Raw genomic sequence first — 22,368 nt, 5'->3', positions numbered from 1 at the left:
GTAAGTTTTCAATATCTTGCTCTTCCTCTTTTCCTTTTGGCACCCCTATGATTTGGAAGTTGGAAAATTTAAAGTTGTCCCAGAGGTTCCTAAGCCTCTCCTCCTTTTTTTTGAATTCTTGTTTCTTCATTCTGTTCTGGTTAAATGTTTATTTCCTCCTTCTGGTCCAAACCATGGATTTGATTCCTGGTTTCCTTTCTGTTACTGTTGGTTCCCTGTGCATTTTCCTTTATTTCACTTTCCATAGCCTTCACTTTTCCCTCTGTTTTGCAACTACACTCAACCATTTCTGTGAGCATTCCAATTACCAGCATGATGGCTATCTCTTCATCTCTTAGTTTTATTTTTTCTGGAGCTTTGATTTGTTCTTTCATTTGGGCCTTTTTTGGGGGGAGGGGAGAGGTCTCGGCATGCCTGTTACATAGTAAGGGGAGGACCTTTATGTATTTGCCAGGTCAGAGCAACCCACGTTGCTGCGTTGTAGCACTGTATGTGGAAGAGGAGTCTGAGAAGTAACAGTACAGCTTGCTCATCTCTCAGCAGCTTTCAGTAACTTCTGCTACCCACAAGCAAATTGGGCCCTTGTGCTGATTCCTGTGTGGGTGGGTTTGTGTACCTTCTAGGACCCTGTGGGTCTCTCCAATGAACTCTCCTGTGAAGCTGGGAATTTCTCCTGCTGCTGCAACCCCACATATTTTTTCAGGCAGAGGTTTTGAAACTTTATTTCCCCTCACTAGAACCCTGGGTTGCTGGGTCTGTCTCACTCCCCAGTTGTTCCTCCTGGTTTATTCGCATGCAAATGTGGGGCCACCTGCTCCGCCAGCCACTGCCCGCTCCTATCCTGAATTTATCATCATAAATTTTTTTTACCTGCTTTTGAATTTTCAGTCCAGTGTTTTCCACTCAACATTACTGTAGATTCATCCATGTTACTGTGTATAGCACTAAATATATTTATTTTCATTGCTGTAAACTTTGCAGTGTAAAGTATAATACTGCATGCGTGTCCCACAATTTATTTATTATGTACTGATTTACTCATAAGTATTTGGTTGTTTTTGTCTTGGACTATAACAAATAATGATTATAAAAACTTACTTGTATGTTTTTTGGTGCTCAGATATGTAAGTTTCTGTAGGGAGATATATATATATGGGATAGACTTGCTAGGTTCACAGGACATGCATATGTTCAACTTTCATAAACAGAGCCAAACAACCTCCAAAGTATTTGTAACAATTTATATTTCCACTGGCAATATATGAGAGTTCCAGTTTCTTGTTATACTCACCAATACTTGACATCACTTAAAGAATAATGATTCTGGTAGATGTTAAATAGTATTCCAAGTCAGGGTTTAACATGTATTTTCAGGATAACTAAAGAGGTTATCCCCTTTTCATAATATTTATTCGCTATTTGGGTATTCTCTTTTGTGAAGCACCTGTTCAATTTTATTTTTTTTTCCGTTTTTCTATTGAGGCTCTACCTTCTTCTCATATCACTTATTGAAAAGACCACCCCTTCTTATGTGTAATGAAATGTCTTCTTTGTTATAAATCATATGATCACATATATATGGAAGTCTGTCTAAGAACTATCAATACTGTTCCATTTGTCTATTTGTCTACCTTTATGCAGATATCAAGTTGTCTCAATACTGTTGTTTTAAACTGGTAAGAACAGATACTACACTTGATCTTAGCCAAAAGGCCAAGAAACGATCAATATTGTTGTTTTACAGTAAGTCCTAATATCTGATAACTGAAGTCCTCTAACATTGTTCTTTAATATCATCTTGGCTATTTTTGGCTGTTTCCACTTCTATATGTATTTAGAACCAGCCTGTCAAGTTACACAGTTTCTATAGGGAGTCACACAAAAACAGTGACAACAATAAACTTTTCAGGATTATAATTGTGAGTATACCAAATCTATAAATCAATTTAAGGGAAATTGACACTTTAAAATATTGAGACTTCCAACACATAAATATGGATTATCTTCCTCTGTATTGGTTTATTACTGCTAAAATAAATTACCACAAATTGAGCATCTTAAAACAACGCAAACTTATTATCTTACAGTTCTGTAGGTCAAGTCAGACATAGGGCTCACTAGGCTAAAAATCAAGATGTCAGCAGGGGTGTATTCCTTTATGGAGGTCAAAGGAAGAATGCGTTTCCTTGTCTTTTCCAGCTTCTAGAGTTCACCACATTCCTTTGCCCTTGGCCCCTTTCTCTATATTTAAATCCAGCAACTTTGCATCTCTCTAACCCTTGTGAACTGATACATCTGTCAAGTTCCTTTCGCCATATAATTTAACATATTCACAGGTCCCAAGGATGAAGGCATGAATATTGAGGGGTGGGGGGTGCAATATTTTGCCTACCATACTATTTAACATGAAACCTTTTGACAAATGTGCAAGACAAAAGACTCTAATTATGTTATGATGCTTCCTCTGCAAAATACTGAGCACTAAGCTTATAAAAAAGGATTATTGAAAATAGATATTGAGAACCAAGATGGCAGCGTAGGTAGACACACTGTGCCTCCTCGCACAACCAGAACTGACAGAAAATCGAACAGCAAGGGGGACCGACACTAAGTAGATAAAAAAGAAACATACATCCAGACCGGTAGGAGGGGCGGAGACAGGCACCAGGGCGGAGAGGACTCGCTTGGCCGTGGCGGGACCGAGAGTGGCGGAGTGTGTGACAAACGGGGCAGGCAGTCTGACCACTAGCAGACCCTGCGGCCCCACATTTGCACAGATAAACCGAGAGCGCCGGACTCAGAGTGGCGGAGAACGGGGCAGGCAGAGCGGCAGGTAGCACCCGGTGGCCCCACATTCGCGCACAGATAAACCGGGACGAACGGCAGGGAATGAGGCAGGGAACGAAGCAGACCGTGTAACCCAGGGCTCCAGCTCGGGGAAATAAAGCCTCAAACATCTGATTGAAAACGCCCGTGGGGGTTGGGCTGCAGCAGGAGAGAGTCCCAGCCTCACAGCAGAGGTCGTTGGAAAGACCCACAGGGGCCTAGAGTGTGCACAAGCCCACCCACTCGGGAACCAGCACCAGAGGGGCCCAATTTGATTGTGGGTAGCGGAGGGAGTGACTGAAATCCTGTGGAGAGTGGAGCGAGCGCCATTGCTCCCTCTCGGCCCCTCCCCCACGTACAGCGTCACAGCCCAGCCACCAGCGTTACCCCGCCCCTGTGAACACCTAAGGCTCCTCCCCTTTAAGTAACAGACGCGCCAAGACCAAAAAAAAAAAAAAAAAAAAAAAAAGGCCCAAATGAAAGAACAGATCAAAGCTCCAGAAAAAATACAACTAAGCGAGGAAGAGATAGCCAACCTATCGGATGCACAGTTCAAAACACTGGTTATTAAGACGCTCCCAGAATTGGTTGAATTTGTTCAAAAAGTAGATGAAAAAATGAAGGCTACACCAAGAGAAACAAAGGAAAATGTACAGGGAACCAATAGTGATGTGAAGGAAACTGGGACTCAAATCAACGGTGTGGACAAGAAGGAAGAAAGAAACATCCAACCAGAAAAGAATGAAGAAACAAGAATTCGGAAAAATGAGGAGAGGCTTAGGAACCTCCAGGACATCTTGAAACGTTCCAATATCCTCATCATAGGGGTGCCAGAAGGAGAAGAGGAAGAACAAAAAATTGAAAACTTATTTGAACAAATAAGGAAGGAGAACTTCCCCAGTCTGGCAAAGGAAATAGACTTCCAGGAAGTCCAGGAAGCTCAGAGAGTCCCAAAGAAGCTGGACCCAAGGAGGAACACACCAAGGCACATCATAATTACATTAGCCAAGATGAAACACAAGGAGAGAATCTTAGAAGCAGCAAGAGAAAAGGGCACAGTTACCTACAAAGGGGTTCCCATAAGACTGTCAGCTGATTTCTCAAAAGAGACCTCACAGGCAAGAAGGGACTGGCAAGAAGTATTCCAAGTCATGAAAGGCAAGGGCCTACATCCAAGATTACTGTATCCAGCAAAGCTATCATTTAGAATGAAAGGGCAGATAAAGTGCTTCTCAGATAAGGTCAAGTTCAAGGAGTTCATCATCACCAAGCCATTATTATATGAAATGTTAAAGGGACTTATCTAAGATAAAGAAGATAAAAAATATGAACAGTAAAAATGACAGCAAACCCACAATTAACAACCACACCTAAAACCAAAATAAAAGAAAACTAAGCAAACAACTAGAACAGAAACAGAACCACAGAAATGGAGATTACATGGAGGGTTATCAATAGGGGATTGGGAGGGGGAGAGAGGGGGGAAAGGTACAGAGAATAAGTAGCATAGATGATAGGTGGAAAATAGACAGGGGGAGGGTAAGAGTAGTGTAGGAAATGTAGACGCCAAAGAACTTATAAGTATGACCCATGGACATGAACTATAGGGGGGGAATGTGGGAGGGAGGGGGTGGGCAGGATGAAATTGAGTGAAGGGGCGGAAATGGGACAACTGTAATAGCATAATCAATAAATATATCATAAATAAATAAATAAATAAAATAATCCATAAAAAAAGAATAGTTGAGTATATTATATTAATGAGATAAAATAGTTGATCAATTTTCATATTACCAAGTAAATAATTTGTTTATAGTAGTGATTCATATTATTTTGTATATATTTTATAAAGCCATCAACTTAAATTCTTGCTGAAAATTACAAATGATAGTGGAATAATTAATTGATTTAAATGGATATGACAGGATTATCAGATTCTATATGTTTTAAATACAGAATAATTAGTTATTAACTGTCAAAAGGAAACCTATTCCATTTATTTCAACACAGCCACTTCATAAATAAATTATTCTTTATTTACAATGGAAGATCATGATAGATATAAAGATACCAAACTTCTGACCTTCACAGGAGTACTTTTACAAAGAAAGAAAAACAAAACAAAACACCAAACAAAAAAGGAAAGAAAAACAAAACAAGGAGAATATAAAATACCACTATTATGTCAACTTAAATATTTATGAACTATGAAAAATGAGAAACCATAAATTATTTCTTAAAATTGGAGTAAGAGAACAATTTTAACTAGGAAAACATTTAAAATCTAACATGCCCTATAACTTATTGTTCACTCCTGGTACCTCTTTTCCCCTCCTTCTCCCTCAATCTTTCTGGGACCTTCTAAAGAATTAAAAAATAAATAAATTAAGAGAGAGCCTCAAAGCTAAGATAATCTCCTGACTGCATATTTGAAAAAAATCACAATTGCCTACTTATGATCCATCTCTCTGTTCATACTGTCTCACAGGTTAGGAAGGGCCTTAAAAAAGACAACAGTGAAGAAAAAGCAAATTATGATGGATTTTGTGATGTAAATTATCCTCTGAGTCCACAAGCTCCTCTATCATGAGTTATAAGCAAACATAGTCACCTATTTCCTGCTTTTCTATCCCCCACATCATGACTTTGAGAAGTTTCAACAGGCACTTATGCTCTGTTTTCCCATCTCTCAGGCAGTGTACAGCATAATGGAGTTCTATTTGTCATATGTGGTTTTGCAGCCCAGTTTCACTATTACATAATGGAAAAGATACGGAATTACTGCCACCATTATCCTCTGCATTTGCCATTTACCTTAAACATACCTGGAAAAGGAGATTCAAAAATTCATTGGCAAGAACATTTTTCACACTCCAGATCTGATAGTCTTCTAGAGTAAGATGGCCCATCTGAAAGAGAAACAGTATTCAAAAAGATCTCATACTAAGAATTGTTACAACATTTTAATAAATCTGGTTCACTAAAAGTTATATTGGTCATTTGCCTGAAAACAAACCAATAATTTAAAGTAGATTCTATGTGTTATCTGACCTGTAGGCCAGCAAGGATATACTTAAAAGTAACAAAACTCTGTTGAAGTAATCAATGGTAATGAGGACAATTTATCATCAATCTTCTTCCTTCAACAAGATCTGGAAAAGAATTCACAATGTCTTATGCTTCAAGCGTTACCTGTGGAAAACCACAAAAGCCCTGGGTAGGGAAAAAGAAATATTCACTATTTTTTAAAAAATGTGATGAGTTTATTTTGTTATACACTGATGCAAAACCCAAGATTCCACTATAGCACAGAAATCACTATATTAAAAGGTCATAAAAAAGTGGTGTGGGACATGTAGGATATGATGTACAAACTGGAGGACTGGGTTATTTCCTATGTAAACTGACACTACATTGTCACTGAGGAACACATTTAAAGTAACACTCTGGAACTACACTGCAATGTGGCACAAACATGACAACTTCCAGACATTCTTCTAAGCACCTCCCTTAGGACTTGTGATCTCTAGACTACAGTGTGGAGAGAATTACAATTCTTTGGAATAATAAAATTTTCACACTTTTGAAATTTCAGAGAAGAATTTTAAGACCAAAAGATAGTGGGTTAATTTCACCTCCAGAGAAAAATCTGATGCTTTATTCAAAACTGCATTAAGCTTCTAGTCCAAATCCAACCCAACCTTGTAACCTCCTGCAATGAAGTTCTTCCTACTGATTAAAGCTGACAGGGTCAGTTTGACTTCTGGTCACAGAGTCTGAGCATAATCCAGTCCAATCATGCTGGCATTATTTACTTTAAGAAAGTAAGTTATACAATCCAGCTTGTATTTAGTAGCAATGCTAAAACAGGTGTTGTTTCTGTCAGCTGTCCAAGCAAAGTTTATTGATGTTTCAATCTTCTCATCAACCTTATGGTGGATAGACCCTCCAAATCCAGTGCCATCATTCTCATGAGTGTGCAGATGGAAGTCTGCAGCCTTGTAACCCAGGGAGATATTATTCTGTGACAGCTTGGATTTGGGGTATGTCAAAAGTCATCTGATAGCCAGAGCAAGCCAACATTCAAAGGCTAACACAGCCCAGTCATATATGGCTGGGCCAGAAAAATCTGTATCAACATTACTGCCAAGACAGAAGCAATCCCATTCATCAGAGGCCTTCAATTTCTCATTCTTTCCAGTGTTCAATACAAATACGGTATCAAGATTCAATTTCAACCCTTCAGGCTACTTATTCTCTAAAGAGATGTCTGTTCCAAGAGTATACTGTCTGTGTTCCATTTTTGGGTGAAGGGAAGTCCATAGTTACAGACTTTACATATGGTCTCTAGGTTGCCTGATGCCTCCCTGTATCAGTATAAGCATAACCAGAAGAAGAAAATTCCACTCCACTATATATATGACTTGGTTCTCAGATCTATTTTGACCATGCCAAATCCATATCCATTGCTGACGACACCCCTGGCAACCTTTCCTAGGTCACAGTAAGGTAGTGTGTCACACATAGCCAGAGAGCAGGTCTCTGTTCTACCAAGGAACTGCTTAAGTTCTTCAACCAACACTGACCATGTATGTCTGCGCCCTACACCCCCTGCACCACATATGCACAGTGGTGTCACACCAGGGTCATGTCCCATGGAGCTGGCGCGGAGAGGAACAGCTGGGGTAAAACAGTAGCATAAACTGTCTCTGTGTGCATATAAAGCCCAGTATGCAGGTGGCCAGGGTGGAAGGTGACTGATAGGAGGCTTATTCATTAATTTTGAAAGCAAAAAGCAGACTCTTCAGATAATGCCCTTTCATCCTAATAATATTCTAAGACCTTCTTAGAAACATCTAGCAATATCATCAGATTTCTAAGAGATTTAATACCTATATTACATTTCTCCAAAGTACGGTTTAACGTTATGCTTTTATAAGTTGAGTAAATCAATATTTTTGTGTTGCCAAAGAGCACCAAAAATTACATGTACCATGTAGAAGACAATATATACTTTTTCTTATCAGGCAAAAATATAAACAACTATTTCTTACTTCATGTATTCAACAATTACCTAATAAACCTAGGTAAATAATGTTTTTAGCTTTTATTATTGAATGATATTGATATAGTCTCTTTTCACTAACCATATATAAGGAAAGATTTTAAATCACTGTGATAATAATTACTGACTTTCAAGAAACAAATTCTATTAAGTATGCTGACACCAATCTAAAGGTATAAAATAGCTCTGGCTGGTGTGGCTCAGTGGATTGAGTGTCGGCCCACAAACCAAAGGGTCGCCAGTTCGATTCCTACGCAGGGCACATGCCTGGGTTGTAGACCAGGTCTCCAGTAGGATGCATACGAGAGGCAACCACACACTGATGTTTCTCTCCCTCTCTTTCTCCCTCCTTCCCTCCGCAAAAATCAATCAATAAATAAAATCTTTAAGAAAAAAGTTTAAAATAAAGGGTAGTAACGGCATAATCTAGCCACAAGTGAATATGGTTAACAGCTTTGGTTGAAAGGTCCAAGTTCTAGTCTAAACTGCTAACCATTTCATTGTCATGGTTACATGGAGTTGGAGCAGCTAAATTATCTTTTTAATATTCACTGGAGACCCATAAGTAGCAACTCCATCTTACATAAAAATAGACAGCAATAATACCTACATATTTATTAAACACTCAGAAAAATGGTGTTAGAAATTATCTTTCTACATAAGGCATTTTCTAACAGAAACATTCCCAGGTTTCGGTTCCTATACATTCCAAAGAGAAGTAAATACCATATTTTCTGGAAAAGAGAGGTGAATGAAGGCAGAAGGATGCTTGAAATGCCAAACAAAGTTCAAGCCCTGTAAAACTCATTTCTATTAACTGTTTCTATTGAGCATAAGTTAGTAAGACTATGATGATTCCTTCTGGCATTGTGACTGAAGAAAAAACAACCACCAATGTTACTTATTTTTTCTAAACCTCTATGAGTGGAAAGGTTCAAATTAACTCAAATATACCTCAAATTTGTAGACTATTTTCAATTTCACAGGGACACTTAGACATCACAGTAATGCAAGCTATAGGAATAGACATATTATAATATTCTTACTAACAAATGTTGTCAAACTAAAAAAATTCAAGGATTTAATCTTGTACATGCTTCTTCTGGCTAGTATTAAAGAACTCAGGAGAGGACCTTACCAATACCATTTTTAAAAACCTCTTTTAGAAATATATATGCTCTACCTAGATTAATATAAAAATTCATTTCCATCATCCTAGATATCCTTACGGTCCTTCCCATGTAATACACCCATGCCTGAAAATCATTCTAATGCCTATCATCATTTGTTAGTTTTGACTCTGTTCCTGAACTTTATATAAATGGAATCATACAGTATGTATTCTTTTTTTGTGTGACTTCTTCTGCTCAATATAAGGTTAGTCTTACCGTAACTTTTTAAAATGGGAGAAATAAAGATTATAAACTATAGAGGACAAGGGCTGTGTCTACTTAATATTTATAAAATGCCTAGCTTATAATAAATGTTTTTATACATAAAACACTTTAAATAGAGTTGTTTTAAAGATGGAACACACTATATTTAGAGAGAACCTGGAGGTACTGCAACTACAGACTCAAATAAGCACTTGGTGGGGATGATGCAAAACAGACTGAAATATTATATGCTATATATCCCAATTTAGAGTACATGGTATTTTTAGAAAAGGATAAATTAGTCCTAGCTAGACTCACCTTTGTGGTGTCATGTGCACTCAATATGTCTTCTACAATGTCAGATAGATCCGTATGTAATTCCTTTAAAAACAGAAATTCAAAGGAGTAATTAGAAAACAGTTCCTATCATTTTTATTACTCAGTGGCCAAAGTATACTAAATTTTGATCAAGTATTTTTTATCATAAATAGATTCTTACATTTGCCTTAAAAAAATTAAGACAATTATCCTGAAGCTTCATTCTTACTTTATACAAGGTCAGTTTATTAAATTTTCTAAGGCAAATTCTGCATCTACCCAATTCTGCATCTTCAGCTATGAATATTTTGAGGAGTGTAATATAGCAACTAGCAGTAATAACAAATCCTTTTCACTCCCTCATTTATAAAAAATTCTCCACTCCATCTTCCTATTACAAGTTTACATGCAAGAAGATAATTAAAATCAGAACTTACTGGGATATCATCTGTGCGGTTATCCTTCCAGACCTCTAAAAGTGCAACCACCATGTCTCTCAGTTCAACCCTAGAGAGAACTCCATCACGGTCAACATCAAACACCTTGAAGCAAACTTAAAAAAAAAAAAAGAAAAAAAGAAAGAAACTCTTACGGAGGGAAATTATTTTATATTCTGAAGTATAATACATTTTACTAGATAGAAGCTGCCCTAGTAAAATTACTCAGTTTCTCAAGCAAGTATATTCTGGATGTAAGTTCTCATCTGGGGCACACACACAAGTATGTCACTGAAGTCCTCTGAAGATGTAGGATAACTGCACAGACTTCATAAATTGTTCTGTCTCTCTCAAACTTGAAAACAAAACAGAACAAAACAAAAAAAGGGGGCCAATAAATATTAAAATACCTCACAGGTTTTTGAGGAGGTAATTCAAGCCTTTATTTAAATTAATTTCTAATATTTAAAACTGTTCACTGAAGAATTGATTCTTCTAAGGCTGAAAACATTCCATATACACTAAGAATCAATAACAAGCTGGTATTAATATAGTCTGCTTTCATTTAGCCTCTCCAAGGAAACTAATGTAAACTCAATGTTTTACCAAAGAACAATTTTAACTCTTCAATAAAGTTTATATACAACATGCTAAGAATTAGAAATATAAGCACTTTGCTAATTAACTCCAAATGAATCATTCTAGTTTGTTCACTTCCAATAGTCCGTCAGCAATAAAGAATTTAAAAAAATATTAAGTTAATAATTAAGATCAAGTGAAAAGCAAAAAATTTAGCCTCCTTATTTAATATTATTAACTAAACAAGAACAAATAATCTATCATATATCCAGGTTGAATTAATGGTGTATCATCATGAAAAAAAATCTAATTTTTTTAACCTCACCCAAGGATATGTTTTTTGATTTTAGAGAGTGAGGAAGAGAGAGAAAGAGAGAGAGGAAGAAACATCAATTGGTTGCCTGCCATATGCATCCTGACTTGGATCAAACCTGCAACCTAGGTAGGTGCCCTAAAACCAGGAATCGAGCCTGCCACCTTTTGTTGCACAGGATGATGACCCAATAAACTGATCTACCTGCTCAGGGGAATAAATCTGAATATTTAAGTTTAAACAATAATCAATTTCATACATCCCCCTAATAATTATGCTGTTAAAGTGAGTACATCATAGAAACAATATTACTAAAGGTCAAAACAGTTAAATATCACACTCAAAATAGGCAATACTTATGAGCTGTATTTTAGAAAGACACAGAGATGAGAACCTTAGTAAATATATAAGAATTAGGTACCAATTAAATGTAAATTGCTGCATTTTCTCTAATTATTGTTAAGATTTAATAACGTAATATACTTACACTTATAAAGTATGTTTTAATATTTTAGCTACATTTAAAGGACAATTTTAGTATTTAATAAAATTATGTTTTGATAAATTTCACATTGCTCTAAAATATTAATATATACAACTCACAGAAAATAAGTTGTACTTCAAATTATGCAAGGCACTGAATTCTCTATATAGACTACCAGACAATATTTTTAAAATATATTTTATTGATTATACTATCACAGTTGTTCCAACTTATTCTCCTTTGTATCCTTCCACCTGGTATCCCCATTCCCTCCGGCAATCCCCCCCATCTTAGTTCATGTCCATGGGTCACGCATATAAGTACTTTGGCCACTCCATTATCTATATTGTTCTTAACATTCGTCTGTGTATTCTGTACCTACCAACTTGTACTTCTTAATCCCTACACCTTTCACCCCATTTTACCTCTTCCCCCTCCCAAATGATAAACCTCCATATGATCTCCATATCTGTAATTCTGTTCCTGTTCTACTTATTTGCTTAGTTTGTTTTTTTAGGTTCAATTGTTGATATTTGTGAATTTGTTGCCATTTTAATATTCATAGTTTTGGTCTTCTTTTTCTTAAATAAGTCCCTTTAGCATTTCATATAATAATGGCTTAGTGATGATGAACTCCTTTAGTTTTACCTTGTCTGGAAAGCACTTTCTCTACCCTACCATTATAAATGATAGCTTTGCTGGATAGAGTAATCTAGGTAGTAGGTCCTTGTTTTTCATGACTTTGAATACTTCTTGCCAGTCCCTTCTAACCCAAAAAGTTTCTTTCAAGAGATCAACTGATAGTCTTATAGGAACTCCTTTGTAGGTAACTATCAGCTTTTCTCTTGCTAGTTTTAAGATTCTCTCTTTAACTTTAACCTTTGGCATTTTAATTATGATGTGTCTTTATCTTTAACCTTTGGCATTTTAATTATGATGTATCTTTATATCTAACCTTTGGCATTTTAATTATGATGTATGGTCCTCTTTGGGTACATCTTGTTTGGGGCTCTCTGTGCTTCCTGAACTTGTATGTCTATTTCCTTCAACAAATGAGTGGAGTCCATGTCCATGGGTCATGTGTGTAAGTTCTTTGGCTACTCCATTTCCTTTACTGCACTTTATATCCCTATGGCTATTCTGTAACTACCTATTTGTTATTCTTAACCCCCTCACTTCTTCATCCATTCCCTCACAACCCCTCCCACCTGGCCACCATCAAAACGCTCTCTGTATCCATGATTCTGTCTTTGTTCTCCTTGTTTGCTTAGTTTGTTTTTTAGATTCAATTGTTGGCAGATATGTATTATTGCCGTTTTACTGTTCATAGTTTTGATCTTTTTCTTAAATAAGGTCCTTTAACATTTCATATATAAGTTGTTGATAATGAACTCCTTTGTTTTTTTTTTTCTGAGAAGCTCTTTACCTGCCCTTTGATTCTAAATGATAGCTTTGCTGGGTAGAACAATCTTGGCTGTAGGTCCCTGCTTTTCATGGCTTTGAATATTTCTTGCCAAGCCCTTCTAGCCTACAAAGTTTCTTTTGAGAAACCAGCTGATCGTCTTATGGGAACTCCCCTGTAGGTAACTAAGTGCTTTTCTCTTGCTGCTTTTAAGGTTCTCTCACTGCTATCACTCATTGTCTTGGTTGTGCGGCCTAATGTAGTAGGTGTCCTATAGGCTTCAGTGGCACAGCCTCCCCTATCATCTAAGTTGGGTACTGACGGTATGCCCTTTGTGTGGGCTGAGTACACCCTCCTCTTGTAGTTGAACCTTGGTTGCTGTTGGGAGATCAATGGGAGGGATTTACCTAGAACACTCAGTGCCAAGGGCTGGCTGGAACAACAGGCCACCAACTTCTACCCTTTACGGAGGATAAGCCATGCATGGGCAGGGTGGTAGTGCTCTGACGTGATCTATAGCTCCACTGGATGCACTGGCCCTGGGGCTTCCCATGTGGTGTACACCAAGGTCTGCCCCCACCTGTCTTCTGCCCAGGCCACCCTGCCTGAGCAATAAAGCACTCTGAAATAGCTGCTACTTGTTCTTGGCTTGGAGATTCCCAGGAAAAACTAAGTTGTGAATCTAGGCTGACTGCTGCTAGTGCCTGGCCTGGGGTCACTGAGCAAGAGGTACAGTGGCTGGGGGCCCACTGAGGCCAGCAGTTGCTTATTTGAGAGGATTTAGGAAGTTGTGAAGCATGAGCCAAGACTAGCCATTAATATGGAAAAGTCACTGTTAACACTTTGGGTGTGCCAGTAAGCTGGGTGGGACGAAATCTCAGGGGATCTCCAGGGCAGGGCAAACAGTGTTAGCCAGGTTGATGGAGTCTCAGATGTGGCACCAGCCTGCTGGCTCTGTGGCTCTATGGCGGGGGAGGGTTCAGAGAGTGGACAATGGCCTCTGCCTACGGTTTTGTCTGGGAAAAAGCTGTCCCCCAGCTGTTGCCCTGATGATAGACACTTCAGTTTTTCCCTGTATACTATTGGTGCCTTTCAATTTGCTATCCTGGTGCTAGAGCTCAGAAGGAGTGAGTTTGAGTAAGTCTATGTGTGGGTTTAAGAGGTACTGCTCAGGACACCAGAAGTTTATTCTACTAATTCAATCCCCACTGGTTTTTGCAGCCAGGAGTTATGGGGACTTATCTTCCTGGCACTGGTACCCTTGGCTTGAGGGCCTGGTATGGGGCTGGGATTCCTCACTCCCAAGATATCCCTCCCAAATTTTTACCTACTACGACTGTCTGTTCTGCATCTCCGCCCCTCCTACCTATCTGTATGGATGTGGTTTCCTTAATTCCATAGCTGTTGGACTTCCATTCTACTAGTTCTGACTGTTCTGGGCAATGGCTGTTCTATAGTTTAGTTGTAATTTTGATGTGGTTGTGAGAGGAGGCAAGCTGTGTTTACCTATGCTGCCATCTTGACCAGAAGTCTCCCAAACTATTTTCTAAGAGCTTAATATTTTCAAATACATTATGGCTGATACAGTTTGTCATGAACTGTAAATTCACTGGAAAATCAACCCCATTATTAATAAGATACCAAAACACATCCACAGTAAAAAAGAATAGATAACTGAATCCTTAGACTGGTTTCAGTAAAACCTCAATATAAAACTGCTATATCCATCCGGCCAAGATGGAGGCATAGGTAGACACACTGTGCCTCCTCACACAACCAAAAGAAGGACAACAACAATTTAAAAACAAAAAACAACAAGAACTGACAGAAAATTGAACTGTATGGAAGTCCGACAACCAAAGAGATAAAAAAGAAACATTAATCCAGACCAGTAGGAGGGGCAGAGATGGGCAGCCGGGGCAGAGAGAACTCGCAGCAAGGCAGGGGCTGGTGGACCCAGAGACTTGGTGATTGTGGAACAAACCGGGCGGGCCAGGCTGTGGCTAGCAGACACCGGGGCCCCACATTCGCACATAGATAAACCCGGAGGAACTGCGGGGGAGCGAAACAGACTGCGCAACTCAGGGCTCCAGTGCGGGGAAATAAAGCCTCAAACCTCTGGTTGAAAACACCCATGGGAGTTGAGGTGGCAGCAGGAGAAACTCCCAGCCTCACAGAAGAGTTCATTGGAGAGACCCACGGAGGCCTAGAGCGTGCACAAGCCCACCCACCCACTTGGGAATCAGCACTGGAGGTTCCCAGTTTGATTGTGGGTAGTGGAGGGAGTGAATAAAATCTGGCAGAGAGAGGAGCAGGCACCATTGCTCTCTCTCAGCCCCTCCCTCATGCAGAGCGTCACAGTGCAGTGACCAGCATTGCCCCAGCCTGTTGAACACCTAAGGCTCCGCCCCTTTAAGTAACAGGCACACCAAGACAAAAAAAACCGACCCAAATGAAAGAACAGATCAAAGCTCCAGAAAAAATACAACTAAGCGAGGAAGAGATAGCCAACCTATCAGATGCACAGTTCAAAACACTGGTAATCAGTATGTTCAGAGAATTGGTTGAATTTGGTCGCAAATTAGATGAAAAAAATGAAGGCTATGCTAAGAGAAACAAAGAAAATGTACAGGGAACCAAAGTGATGCGAAGGAAACTGGGACTCAAATCAACGGTGTGGAACAGAAGGAAGAAAGAAGCACCCAAAGAGAAAAGAATGAAGCAACAAGAATTCAGAAAAATGAGGAGAGGCTTAGGAACCTCCAGGACATCTTGAAACATTCCAACATCCTCATCATAGGGGTGCCAGAAGGAGAAGAGGAAGAACAAAAAATTGAAAACTTATTTGAACAAATAAGGAAGGAGAACTTCCGTAATCTGGCAAAGGAAACAGACTTCCAGGAAGTCCGGGAAGCTCAGAGAGTCCCAAAGAAGCTGGACCCAAGGAGCAACACACCAAGGCACATCATCATTACATTACCCAAGATGAAACAGGAGAGAATCTTAGAAGCAGCAAGAGAAAAGGACACAGTTACCTACAAAGGAGTTCCCATAGGACTGTCAGCTGATTTCTCAAAAGAGACCTCACAGGCAAGAAGGCACTGGAAAGAAGTATTCCAAGTCATGAAAGGCAAGGACCTACATCCAAGATTACTGTATCCAGCAAAGCTATCACTTAGAATGGAAGGGCAGATTATAGTTTTCATCAAATTTAGAAAATTAGCAGCTGTTATTTTTTCAAAAATTTTTCTGCCCACCTCTTTCTGGGACCCTAATAGCTTATACGTTATAATGTCAAGTTAAAGGAGTTCGTCATCACCAAGCCTTTAGTATAGAAATGTTAAAGGGATTTATCTAAGAAAAAGAAGATAAAAAATATGAACAGTAAAAAACAACCACACCTGAAACAAAAACAAAAGCAAACTAAGGAAACAACTAGAACAGGAATAGAACCATAGAAATGGAGATCACATGGAGGGTTATCAACAGGGGAGTGGGAGGGGGAGAGAGCGGGGAAAGGTACAGAGAATAAGTATCATAAATGGTAGGTAGAAAATAGACAGGGGGAGGGTAAGAATAGTATAGGAAATGTAGAAGCCAAAGAACTTATAAGTATGACCCATGGACATGAACTATAGGGGGGAATGTGGGAGGGAGGCGGTGGGCAGGATGGAGTTGAGTGAAGGGGGGAAATGGGACAACTGTAATAGGATAATCAATAAATATAAAAAACCAAACGAAAAAAAACTGCTATATGCCAACCTAACAAAGTGATGAAAATTCAAAGCCTTAATCCACAGATGATTTTACATGGACGAATACTAATTTTTTCAGTGTATAGTTTGACAATGCTTAAACACACTTACATTTTTGTCTTTCAGCCAGGGGTCCCCTGCAACAGGCTGACAAACCACAGGATATCTCCTTAAAGTCTATATGATTGTCACGATTTTCATCAAAAGCATTAAACAAACCTGTAAAATAGAAAAAGACACCATAAACCACAGTGACCCAACTTCCTAATGTTATAATGACATGTTTATAAAAGGAGGCATGACTCCCATAAACCATCCAAATTATGTTTTAAATTCTAAAAAGGTAAAAGCTGCACTGCTGAGGTAGGTCAAAGCCCAGAGCCTTATCTGTTCTGGCTCCCCTAACAAGTACTTCTGAAGTACCCTAGAAATCTGAAGAATACAGATTATATATTCTAAGAATCTAATTCTGTGCCCTTAGTTTGAAGAGTGAGAAAACTAAAACTCAGAAGGCATTTGCCAAAACTAAGAAAAGTTTAAAAAGGTCAGAACGAGACAGAGAACTCAAGTATTCAGATTCCAAGTGTGTTTCTTTTTGTGATAGATATCACCCACAATTACTCTTTGTATTCCTAATTTTTTTTTTTAAAAGTCACAGCAATGAACAGTTTAGAGCTAGCAGAGACCTCAGAGAAGGCTCAGCCCAGTAGCTTCTTATTTTGGGAGAGAAGGGATACAGCAATGGAAAGTTCTTAAGTAAAAGAAAGAAAGTACACTGCAGCTGCTGCCATCAAGGACACATATGGTGCGCAACCTATCAAGCTAGACAGGGTCACCAAGGTGCTGGGCTGAACTGGTTCCTAGGGACAGGGCATGCAGATGAGGGTAGAATTCATGGACAACAGGAGTGGCTCCAGCATCTGCAACATGAACGGCCCCACACATGAGGGCAATATGTTTACCCTGTTGGATTCAAAGCAAGAGGCTCGGAGGGTGCGCTGAATTTGGGCCTGGGTCCTGGATGTCTGGGTGGACCACATGGCCCATGGGGATGGTATTTGACTATTAATGAAGCATTTATATTAAACATTAAAAAAAGAAAAAAGTAGAGGCACTCAAGTTGAGGAAGAGGTGGGGTTATGTGTAAAAACCTGGAGCTCTGCCCATTCATTCAATGGCCACCACCCTATTCCCTGCACCAGCTGCTGAGGGACCTCACTGGAGTATAATTTTATAACCACTGACTTGGTCAAACACATTTTACATATGAGGATATTCAGGTGGAGAGAGCTAAATTAATTTATGCAAGTTCACACAGGTAGAATAGGATTCTCAAAACTACAATCTTAAATCCCATTTTATTTTTTTCCACTAAACTCTGCTATTTGTAAGAAACTTGCAAACCTGTAATATTATATGCCCTTTTAGAGTTAAGATGTGTTGGTTAGAAATAAGAGATGGGCCTAGGTCTGTTTACCAAAGAACATTTGTAGAAAATAGGATGGTATTTACCTTCACTTAGAGATGGACGAATAGGTGGGGAAACCAATGGGCCAAATGTCTCTAAATCAAATCGTCCAGTCCGGGATTGAGCCTTCAGCAACCAATAACGTTTCTCCAGATCAATGATATCTGATTCCTCCACTGAGTGTCAAATCAAACAAGATTATAAAACTTCTCAGCCTTCTCTTCCAACAACATATTTTAATTTTCCAATTCAATTGCTAAAAATAAACAAAATTCTGAAGCGACAAATACAATATATCTAAAATGGCACAAAAGCCATGGCTGATGTGGTTCAGTTGGTTAGGCATCATCCTGCAAACCAAAAGGTTACCAGTTCGATTTCGGACAGGGCACATGCCTAGATTGTGGGATCATCCCTAGTCGGACACCTACAGAAGGTAGCCAATCGATGTTTCTCTTCCTCTCTTTATCTCTCCCCTCCCCCCCTCTCTAAAAAAGTAAAATAAAATAAAATGGCATGAAAAGTAAATTCAAATTAATTATCAAAAAGCCTTAAAACAAAAAATACTTTCTCATTAAGTAGATTGCTTAAATCCAACATGTAAAATAAATAACTTCGACATTTATTTTTGGTTTCCCATACCAGTTTTATCTGTGCTTATTTTTTTAATATTTTATTTTATTTTTAGAGAAAGGGAGAAGGAGAGAGAAACATCAATGTGAGAAAGAAAAATGAATCAGTTTCCTCTCGCATGCTCCCAACTTGAGACCTGACCCATAACCCAGGTACATGCCCTGACTGGGAATTGAACCGGCAACCTTTTAGTCCACAGGCCAGCACTCAATCCACTGAGCCAGGGCTATCTGTGCTTATGTTTTATAATTTTTAATCTCTAGCTCAAGTTTGAAGGTTCTACATACATTTTCTTTCCTGCCTACACTGTAAACATTCTAAGAACAGAACCCATGTCCGGCCCTGATCAGTGTGGCTCAGTTGGTTGGGCGTCATCCCACAAAGCAAGAGGTTGCTGGTTTCATTCCTGGTCAGGGACTAGGTTGCCTAGGCTGTGGATTCGGTCCCTGATCGGGGCATGCACAAGAGGCAACCTATCAACATTTCTCTCTCACATTGATGTTTCTCTCCCTCTCTTTTTTCCCTCCCTTCCCTCTCTATAAAAAATAAATAAATCCATGTCTGATTCATCTTGTCAATATGGTTACTACTTACAAATTCAATACTTATTAAGTAAATGAAAAAGAGTATCATAAAAGGTATTATAAGTAATAAAGTAAATAAATGACACTGGAGTTAAGAGTAGGATTTGTGATGTGACAGGTAATAGGGACATCATGACAACATGAACATTTTTCTTTCCTCATTCAACAGAATGTATTATTTTTTAAAAAATCATAGATAATCTCTAAGCTCTAACCATGGTTACATTCTACATGTGCTTGTTTTCTCCCTTCAAGGTCTTAAAGTAAGATTTAGAAAGCAAATAAGATGAGTCCTTCCACTGCCCTTGCTTCTCTGTCTGCAGTCACTTCCCAGACCTTGGCAAGGTAAGAAGAACTTAAGCACTGAGATTTCACTGAATTAAGAAGAGAAGTTTAAGTTCAGGGAGGTTGAGGTAGCTGAAATTTTCAGGCAGAATGCTAGAGAAAAAAGAGTTATGCAAAGAAAGAGCTCCAGAAATTTACACAGGAGTCTTGTTGAGTTGGCAGAATACTAAACTCTGTATGCAAGTGAATTTCATTGAGGCTAGGTTAGGGTACGCTTGAATGGTTGAACACTGGAAGCATTCTTAGACTCAAGAGGGTCACAATTAACAGCAGGGAAAAAACTAACTCTAGAGTAAAGGTTACTCCAGACTTTCCCCAACTAACTTTTTAAAAAATCCTTGAACTATCAAGTTTATCCAAGATAAATAACTGAACTGCTTATCAAAATAAAACAGCCTCTGTTATCTTCCTGGAAGGAAATCACAATCCAATTGGCCATACAACATGCATAATCTCTAGCATCCGAAAAACATGATGAAACAAATAGTCAAAAGTGATCCAAAACCAGGATAAAAACCAGTCAATAGAAAAGCCATAGAAATAACAGAGATGATAGAATTAGTAGACAAGACTTTAAAAACATCTCTTTTAAGCATCTCAAGAATTTAAGGTAAACCATGACTATACTGAAGAAAGAAATGAAAATTATAAAAAATACCAAATGAAATACCAGAGGTAATGAATACAATAACTGACATTTAAAAATTTAGTGAAGAATTGAACAGGTTAAAAACTGCAGAGGAAAAACTAGAGAATTTGAACACTTAGCAATAGAAACTATCCAAATGGAAGTACAAAGGGAAAAAAAAGGCCAAAAATTATTAAGAGTCTAAGTCACCTGGAAGACAACATCAAACAATATAACATATAAGCTATTAGGGTCCCAGAAAGAGGTAGGCAGAAAAAATTTTGAAAAAATAACAGCTGCTAATTTTCTAAATTTGATGAAAACTATAATCCAACAGATCCAGGAGTTCAATGAGCCCTGTGCCAGAAAAATTCAAAGAAAACTAAACTAAGGGAAGTCACCATCAAATTGCTGATAGAGAAAACCTTAAAATCAGCAGAAGGGATAAAAAACACACTACAAACAGGAGAACTGAGATAAGCAATGATTTCTCTTCGGAAAGTCAGAACACAATGGTGAAAAGTTTTGAACGGGAAACTGTTCATTTCAAATTCCATATCCCATGAAAAAATTCTTCAAAAATAAAGACAAAATAAAAAATTTTGTGGAAAAACCAGAGCTGAGACAATTCATCATAACAGAACAATACTAAAATATTCACTATCTGTCATTTTAAGAAAAAGTTTGCTAATCTGTTTTAGACTTCAAAGTACATGGCTATAAGACTTCAAGACTGTGACATTCCCAAAAATGACAGCACCTCAGGACCACGAAGACATGTAATTGCAAGTCTTCATGATTCTGTGAGATTCCAAATCAACAGTACATTTGTTTCTGAAAGACATGAATAGAAAACATGTGCTGACTGAGAACATATTGCGCCAGAAAGCACTGAGCCGGTACAAAGACTTCAGCAAGGGATCCCCTTAAATGAATGACACCAAGTGAGGGGTGGTTACACAGATTCAGAAATAACTTTGGCATTTTATCATCTCACATCATCACAAGAGGAAGGGTAAGTACACTACAATAGGATATTTTGAGAGAGAGAAACCACATTCACATATCTTTTATTAGAGTATATTGTTATAATTGTTCTATTTTATTAGTTGTTAATCTCTTACTGTGCCTAATTTACAAATGAAATTTCTTTGTAGGTATGTAAGTATAGGAAAAAACAGTGTATGTATGTGCATGTGTGTGTGTGTGTGTATAAAGAGAGAGAGAAAGAGCAAGAAAGAGAGAAAAAGAAAGAGACAGACAAACACATGGGTACAATCCAGTTTCAGGGATCCACTGGAGGTCTTAGATGCATCCCCTACAGATAAAGGGAACTACACCATATGTTCTTATTTCTATACTTCTAAGTACTGAGTATACAGGGTAGGGCAAAAGTAGGTTTACAGTTGTGAGTGTGCAAAACGTGGAGTTTATTCTTTACTATTTATTAATTATTGTGATATTTTCTATATAAACAACTGCTCAGTATTATATTTCTGATTAAATGATTTTTAGATAATACATTAAATTAGAATACAGAAAAATTACACCAGTTATGTTCTAAATTTTTTACCTTTGAAGACTATGTTTATTTATCTCCTTAAAAAAACACATACACAATTTTAGCCCTGGCTGGTGTGGCTCAGTGGACTTAGCACCAGCCTGCTAACTGAAAGGTCACCAGTTTGATTCCCTGTCAGGGCACATGCCTAGGTTGCAGGCCAGGTCCCCAGTTGGGGGGCGTGCGAGAGGCAGCCAATCGGTGTTATTCTCACACATTGATGTTTCTCACCCTCTCTTTCTCCCTCCCTTCTCCTCTCTCTGAAAAATAAATAAAATCTTAAAAAAACACACACACATACAATTTTTAAATGGGACAAGTGTAACAGCATAATCAATAAAATATACTTAAATAAAAAAAATACTTAAAAAAATACACAATTTCTTTGCTGAAGTAGACATGTGAAAAAACAAGTAGAACACATTTAAAAGAAAAAAATGATCAGATTGGTCACGGTTACCAATTAAAACCATGCTTTAGAGCTCCCTTTTAAGTTTGTGTGACCTGTTCATTTTTGGGTTATAGACTGTAATCCAAAAACAAGCTATGGCAAATTATATATGTATTATATTATTACTCAAACATTTTAAATGA

General features: G+C 38.1%; 1 protein-coding gene and 2 pseudogenes across 2 annotated transcripts in view; all 3 read right to left on the bottom strand.

The window, feature by feature from the left end:
* USP32 (ubiquitin specific peptidase 32) overlaps positions 1–22,368 on the bottom strand; it is a 137,493-nt gene that overhangs the window by 50,903 nt on the left and 64,222 nt on the right. For both annotated transcript variants that reach the window (XM_024572877.3, XM_024572879.3), the window contains exons 6-10: positions 18,068–18,199; positions 16,667–16,774; positions 10,023–10,138; positions 9,586–9,648; positions 5,652–5,735 (exon numbers count right to left, since the gene is read on the bottom strand). In XM_024572877.3, coding sequence (XP_024428645.2) covers positions 5,652–5,735; positions 9,586–9,648; positions 10,023–10,138; positions 16,667–16,774; positions 18,068–18,199 — 503 coding nt within the window. The remainder of the gene's footprint in view (positions 1–5,651; positions 5,736–9,585; positions 9,649–10,022; positions 10,139–16,666; positions 16,775–18,067; positions 18,200–22,368) is intronic.
* LOC112316596 (U2 spliceosomal RNA) lies at positions 1,593–1,725 on the bottom strand (annotated as a pseudogene).
* Positions 6,507–8,067, bottom strand: LOC112316455 (non-selective voltage-gated ion channel VDAC3 pseudogene; annotated as a pseudogene).

Source organism: Desmodus rotundus, chromosome 9 (assembly GCF_022682495.2).
Source record: "Desmodus rotundus isolate HL8 chromosome 9, HLdesRot8A.1, whole genome shotgun sequence".
Taxonomy (NCBI): Eukaryota; Metazoa; Chordata; class Mammalia; order Chiroptera; family Phyllostomidae; genus Desmodus; species Desmodus rotundus.
This window is presented reverse-complemented; position numbering and strand designations above follow the sequence as displayed.